We start from the raw sequence: 7,500 nt of genomic DNA, 5'->3' as shown, positions 1-7,500 counted from the left end.
GAAGGGAATGATGGACAGTGATTTCCGTGTGTGTTGTGGTAAAGTTCTGTGTGGCTGTGTTCTGCAGCTGTGGGTGGGGATGCCGGCGTGGTACGTAGCGGCGTGCCGTGCTAATGTGAAGAGCGGAGCCATCATGTCTGCTCTGTCCGACACTGAGATCCAGCGTGAGATCGGCATCAGCAACCCTCTTCACCGCCTCAAACTACGCCTCGCCATCCAGGAGATCATGTCCCTCACCAGCCCCTCGGTGCCCCCCACCTCCAGGACGGTAGGAGACACCCTTCACACAACCCTAAATACACAGACCAACACTGGGAGGATCTTTACACTAGTATGCAAAGTAGTTTTTATGAGCATTTGTCCACTCAAGTCGGTGCCATGCTAATGCACTAGTAATTTTATTTAGTAGTAGTAATAATAATAATAATTAAAAGCATCATTCTTACTATCATTTATAGCCGTACTGATAAAATAAATTCGGCCTCATTTGCAGCCCTATAAACATCCACAACAAACCTGGAATTTGTTTTATCACATTTTAACCCTAGAAAACCCAAATATAGGAAAAATCTGTGAAAATGATGATGTTGTTGTAGGAGGCCTCTAATACAGATCTATGTTTTTACATTTTTGACATTTGAGTCAGTTTTCAGTGAGATGTTGTAACGTTGCAGCTCTTTAGCTTCTGTAGCTCCATTACAACAGTCTATATCTATACACGATAATGATCAAATAAGTCATATTTATGGAAAAAAAAAAGTTTTTATTAAGTTATTATAAAATGTTCTGAATACATGTACAAAACCTGATGAACCGAATGAAAGCTTTAATAGCATTAAGACTGAAGAATATGAACATTAGTTGTGTAAATGTGATCTTAGAGAAAGCAGCTTTATTTTAGTCCGGCTCAAACTGATGTTGTAATATTACAACTGCAGGCCTCACGGGGTTAAATCTAAACCCCATTACTGATTGATTAGTCTCTCTCTCTCTCTCTTTCTCTCTCTGTGGCATGCCTCACTCATTAACCCCTGATGGGATGTCTGTGATCACTTCACTAATGTTCCTGCAGCTCACTAACACTCTTCTGCTCTCCTAATGTCTTCTGTCACTCACGGATGTCTGTAGTGTTCTGGGAACGTCTGGCTCACACACGAGGAGATGGAGAGTCTGGCCACCACGCCGCTCACGGTCAGTCACGCTAACGTTAACGCTAATGTGTGTTTACTGTGTCACGTCATGTTTGATTCCTCTACTGAGTCTCCTCTCGCTCCACATGCTAACATGCTAACACCAGGAGGACGAGGAGGCCAGCTGGGCCCAGGTTTGAACCTCTGTCTCTCTCTCCTGATGAATCACATTTCACTTCATCTCAGCAGTATCTGTCCTCAGGGAAGTGTTTGAGTCTGGGCTGAGATGAGAGCTGGACGTGTCTGTTTGGATGATTTGACTGCACTTCTTCTTCATCTCTGAAAGCGTTCATTCAGACCCCTGTGTGTCTGATCACACTGAGAACAGAGCTCTCTCTCATCTGCTGTGCTTATGATCAGAGTCTCTTCTGGATGATGTTGTGTGGTGTTATATCTCGAGTGTGTGTGTGTGTGTGTGTGGCCCCTCAGACTCTGGCCTACGGGGACATGAACCACGAGTGGATCGGTAACGCCTGGCTGCCCAGCCTCGGTCTGCCTCAGTACCGCAGCTACTTCATGGAGTCGCTGGTGGACGCTCGTATGCTGGATCATCTGACCAAAAAAGACCTGCGCGGTCAGCTGAAGATGGTGGACAGCTTCCACAGGTCAGTCACCACATGTGTGTCTCCACTAAACCAAGACGCTGACCGCAGTCTGGCTTCCAGAAGTGTTGAGTTATGAACCAGCCGACCTGTTTAATGTGAAGATGCTCGTCGGGATGTGCTCCAATACGCTATTCAGAAAGCTATTGACGTGTACCACGGCACCCCTAAAGGAAATAAATATGTGCATATTATATAATATATTATATAATACACTTTACTTTGGCCACATCCCTAACGAGGAGTGTTGAAATGAGCGGATGAATCGTGATGTGATCCTGCTTCAATGCAGTTATAGACCGTAATCATATGCGCTTGTCATGGAAGTATCAAAAAAAATGCACCCACTATTTTTTAATTCGAGATCTGGGTACATTTTTGGACAAACCAAGCTTGTATAGTTGCAGGTGTGCATCGCTCAGACGATATTTCACAGTTTTACTCAAACTCCCTTGTGCTGTGTTTGACCTGAAGCTGCGGTTAAACGCACTCGAATCTCCCAACACTTTTATGATACTGTTGGAAACTCAGAAACGAAGACCAGGAGACTCTTGGGTAATCTTCAGCAGAATTCTTTATTGAGAACGCCCTGCGTGGTGCTTTAGTCATCAAAAATCTCACCAAAGCAGTGATACTTTGGAGTTTTTATACATTCAAGTGGGAGGGATATATGCAGTAGAGGTGGAGACAATTTAAACAAAGCATGCTAGTTGAATCTGTGATCTTGTGAGTATAACAGTGTTAAATACAGAGGTGTCTGACCCTTTCACCCATACTGTCACATTATCATAGAGACGGCTGTGCCTTGAGCTTAAAAAGCCAAATGGCAAGGAATAGCAAAAAGACAAAAGCTCATTATCTCAGACACCTGGGCTTTGATCCCTTTTTACCTCAAAATGTTCCTCAAATGTTTTCAGTTTATATGCTATTACACTGGAACCTAGATTTAACATTTTATAAATGTGTAATCCCACAATACAAAATTAAACAGTTATGTTTCAGAACGGGTTGAAATACAGAAGTAGATCTGAACATTGGTCTCTTAAAGCTGCTATGATCTCATTCGTAATAATCAACAAGAAAAACCCATAACTATGTTTGTCTGTAATCTTTTGAAAAGTGCTTTTTCGATTATCTCTTCTAATTGTCTTTTTGCCCCTCATTACTTTGTTTGCTTGTATGTTCTGAAGTTATATTTAGTTGATTTAAATTCTTTAAAATAATGTTGTTTTATTTCTTTTGTAATTACTTTAAAAAGTAGCCTGCTTATATAATTTGATAAGAAAGCAGAAAATGAATTTGATCTAATGGTCTGATTGTGCTGATTCACACCAGTGTTGATCATGAAGCACTTCCTCCAGAACACACTCTGAACACTGCTCGGTCTCTCACTCAGTCCCGGATCACAGCGTGAACTCACACCAGTGTCTCTTTATCACGGTTTACTATCACAGCTGTCACTCCAGCAGCTAATGATGTTGTCAGATTGAACAGGTAATGAAACTAGGACACTTGAGATGTTGATGTTCAAGAGTTTACCAGTGTTTGGGAGCTGAATTCAACAGAAGAGTCCATTCATCAACTTTATGATCGATCTGAATGAGTGTGATGTGTGAGAGAGACTGGCATTGAATCCAGATCAACCGTACAGTTAGGAAACACCATGAATATACTTCATGGGAGTGGTGCCCTCTCTGATTGGTGGATCTCTCTGTGGGATTATGGGTAGTGTAGTTGTCTACTAAACATAAATTTTTTTTTAAGCTAAAGTTGCGGTCACATTGACTCAGGACACTTCAGATGCAGATTTCATCACTGAACTATACACATGACCAGTCAAAAGTCTTTGAACAGTGAGATTTTTACGGTTATTTTTTAGACTTCTCTTCTGCTCACCAAGCATATATTTATTTGATCCACAGGACAACAAAAGCTGTAATATTGTGAAATATGTTTTAAGCCTGGTTCACACGGCAGGATAATTAGGCCGATTTTAGCCCCAATTGACACCTTCCGACAATTTTAAGGATGCTCCGATTATCGTAAAATAATCTGATCAGATATTCCTGCCGTGTGTGGTGTGTTAAGACTGCTCTCCTCTGCTCGGAAGGACGTGGGGACCGCTCCGATCTCAAATCGGGGATATCCAACATGTTGGATTTATTTGGCCCGATTTCTTCTCGTGTGTGGTGTCCCCCGAGGACAAACGATCACGCAGCCTTTGGACTGTAAGCGAGGTGACGAGGTGGCGAGGAAGTACCGGGAAACAAAATCAAAACAGCCGGCGGCAGGGCGCACCAGAAAGGCCGGTGGACGTCGGAGATGGAGGACCAACTCGTCGACCTGTGGCAACACCGTGAATGTTTGTCTCCACTTCTTTGACCATCGCCTTTTCTTGTTTTTCTTATGTTTTTTTTCAGTTACAAACAAAGCACAAACTATGGCCACTGCATCCTCTTCGTCCGCCATGATTGTTTACTCTGAAGTCAAGTTTGATCTCGAGGGATTTTGCGAGATTTCCCATCTGACCTGGGAATGCTCGGGAGTCAAATCGGTTCGTGTGTGATGTGTTGATTTTGCCGTGTGGCTGCACACCACACACTGTATGACCAAAACTGTTTGACCCGTGATTTTTTATCGCCGTGTGTGGGGTCTCTCAGGTTTGGAAAAACGGCCGACAATTTTAAAATCGTCCCGTGTGAACCAGGCTTTAGTCATTTAAATTACTGCTTTGAATACATTCCTGTGATCAAAGCTGAATTTTCATTGTTCTCAATGCTCCCTTTTTTTAATTTAATTTATTTCACAAAAAGAGACCGTGTCCATTAATCAACATTGGTGAATGTCATGTACTCTGATTAGCCTGGATTCTAGTTTTCTTGGGTCGTCCCTTTGCCAGATGTTATTAGGCCAGACAACTAGAGAAATAAAAGAAAACCAGAACAGCGAAGTACAGCCAAAAATTATAAACAAGTCTCTAAAATACAATTACACAACAGGTTATAGAAAATGATAATAAAAAATAAATGAAGAATAATAATAAAAAGTAGTTTAGATAAACATCATTAATGTTGACGTTGTTGGTTATGAAATAGTCGTTTGTTAAATGATGCACGTTCTCTCGTTGAGTGTGGTGTGATTGTCTGAATGAGCTCTGCAGTGTCTCTCTCTCTCTCTCTCTCTCTCTCACACACACTCTCACTCTCTCACTCACACTCTCACACACTCTCTCTCTCTCTCTCTCTCACACACTCTCTCTCTCTCACTCAAGACGTCTGGGCATTGAGGCTATGAGTTGCTGGAGTTTTGCTGTTGGAATTTGGTCCCATTCTTGCCTTATATAGATTTCCAGCTGCTGAAGAGTTCGTGGTCGTCTTTGACGTATTTTTCGTTTAATGATGCGCCAAATGTTCTCTATAGGTGAAAGATCTGGACTGCAGGCAGGCCAGGTTAGCACCCGGACTCTTCTACGACGAAGCCATGCTGTTGTTATAGCTGCAGTATGTGGTTTTGCATTGTCCTGCTGAAATAAACAAGGCCTTCCCTGAAATAGACGTTGTTTGGAGGGAAGCATATGTTGCTCTAAAACCTTTATATACCTTTCAGCATTCACAGAGCCTTCCAAAACATGCAAGCTGCCCATACCGTATGCACTTATGCACCCCCATACCATCAGAGATGCTGGCTTTTGAACTGAACGCTGATAACATGCTGGAAGGTCTCCCTCCTCTTTAGCCCGGAGGACACGGCGTCCGTGATTTCCAACAAGAATGTCAAATTTGGACTCGTCTGACCATAAAACACTATTCCACTTTGAAATAGTCCATTTTAAATGAGCCTTGGCCCACAGGACACGACAGCGCTTCTGGACCATGTTCAGATATGGCTTCCTTTTTGCATGATAGAGCTTTAGTTGGCATCTGCTGACGGCACGGCGGATTGTGTTTACCGACAGTGGTTTCTGAAAGTATTCCTGGGTCCATTTAGTAATGTCATTGACACAATCATGCCGATGAGTGATGCAGTGTCGTCTGAGAGCCCGAAGACCACGGGCATCCAATAAAGATCTCCGGCCTTGTCCCTTACGCACAGAGATTTCTCCAGTTTCTCTGAATCTTTTGATGATGTTATGCACTGTAGATGATGAGATTTGCAAAGCCTTTGCAATTTGACGTTGAGGAACATTGTTTTTAAAGTTTTCCACAATTTTTTCACGCAGTCTTTCACAGATTGGAGAGCCTCTGCCCATCTTTACTTCTGAGAGACTCTGCTTCTCTAAGACAAAGCTTTTATAGCTAATCATGTTACAGACCTGATATCAATTAACTTAATTAATCACTAGATGTTCTCCCAGCTGAATCTTTTCAAAACTGCTTGCTGTTTTAGCCATTTGTTGCCCCCGTGCCAACTTTTTTGAGACCTGTAGCAGGCATTAAATTTTAAATGAGCTAATTAAGTGGATAAAAGTGTAAAATTTCTCAGTTTAAACATTTGCTACGTTATCTATGTTCTATTGTGAATAAAATATTGGCTCATGTGATTTGAAATTCCTTTAGTTTTCATTTTATTAAAATTTAAAAAACGTCCCAACTTTTCCGGAATTCGGGTTGTAGAAGAACAATATTTAAACACATGGATGCATATAAACATATGACGTTCTAAGAGTTATGTAACGGATTATTTATTATTTACAGATTATTTATTCATTTATTTAATTAATAACTGGGTTCAGCATTATCTACAGTCATGAGTATTGGTATATTCTCTGGATGTTGGTGTCTTGGCTGTGTCTCAGGAGTTGGCAGGCTAATATAAATCTTGCCGCTATATTTGCACATTCAGATTTTTCCCAGAGAATGAAGGTTTTTCAGTTGGGGTGCAATTATTAAAATGGGGAAATACTTTGTTTATTTTGGGATAATAGTGGTTTCTAATGTTTTGGTATTTGGGGCATTGAGTGAGGAAGTGCAGCTCTGTTTCGATCTCTCCCAGAATGCAGTGGGAGCAGAGTCTCTCGTCACGGGAGAGCCAGGTTTGTCTGCGCCGGCCCGTCTCTACGGCCAGACTGTGCTCACTGAGTCTGTACATCGTCAATGTTTTCCTGAGTTTGACATCAGTCACTGTGCTCAGGTAGTGTGCCATGGTGTACTCTCGATTTAGTGCCGAATAACATTCTAGTTTGTGTTGGTTTTTAATGGTGTTTGTCCAATGGGTGATGTACTTGTCTTTCTCTGTGTTGATGATTTGTGTGGGCCGAATGGTTGAGAGTGTGTGTGTGTGCTGAGGCTGGCTGATCTCAGTCGGTTTGATCTCAGTCAGTCTCAGTGTGTGTGTGTGTGTGTCTGTGTGTGTGTGTGAGTGTGTGAGAGTGTGTGTGAGTCCTGAGGCTGGCTGATCTCAGTCGGTGTGATCTCAGTCAGTCTGTGTGTGTGTGTGTGTGTGTGTGTGTCTGTGTGTCTGTGAGTGTGTGTGTGAGTGTGTGTGTGAGTGTGTCTGTGTGTGTGTGTGTGAGTGTGTGTGTGTCTGTGTGTGTGTGTGTGTGTGTGTGTGTGTGTGAGTGTGTGTGTGAGTCCTGAGGCTGGCTGATCTCAGTCGGTGTGTGTGTGTGTCTGTGTGTGTGTCTGTGTGAGTGTGTGTGTGAGTGTGTGTGTGAGTGTGTGTGTGAGTCCTGAGGCTGGCTGATCTGTCAGTGTGATCTCAGTCAGTCT

General features: G+C 42.5%; 1 protein-coding gene across 5 annotated transcripts in view; it reads left to right on the top strand.

Annotated features, from left to right (window-relative positions):
* Positions 1-7,500, top strand: part of LOC132101178 (liprin-alpha-1-like) — an 80,122-nt gene that overhangs the window by 45,154 nt on the left and 27,468 nt on the right. For 3 of the 5 annotated variants that reach the window (XM_059505892.1, XM_059505891.1, XM_059505890.1), the window contains 4 exons: positions 68-268; positions 1,129-1,191; positions 1,298-1,324; positions 1,620-1,795. In XM_059505892.1, coding sequence (XP_059361875.1) covers positions 68-268; positions 1,129-1,191; positions 1,298-1,324; positions 1,620-1,795 — 467 coding nt within the window. The remainder of the gene's footprint in view (positions 1-67; positions 269-1,128; positions 1,192-1,297; positions 1,325-1,619; positions 1,796-7,500) is intronic. The other 2 variants (XM_059505894.1, XM_059505893.1) reach the window with 2 other exon arrangements.

This window comes from Carassius carassius, chromosome 23 (assembly GCF_963082965.1).
Source record: "Carassius carassius chromosome 23, fCarCar2.1, whole genome shotgun sequence".
Lineage (NCBI taxonomy): Eukaryota > Metazoa > Chordata > Actinopteri > Cypriniformes > Cyprinidae > Carassius > Carassius carassius.
Note: the sequence above shows the minus strand (reverse complement) of the source record. Positions and strands in the feature narration are given on the sequence as shown.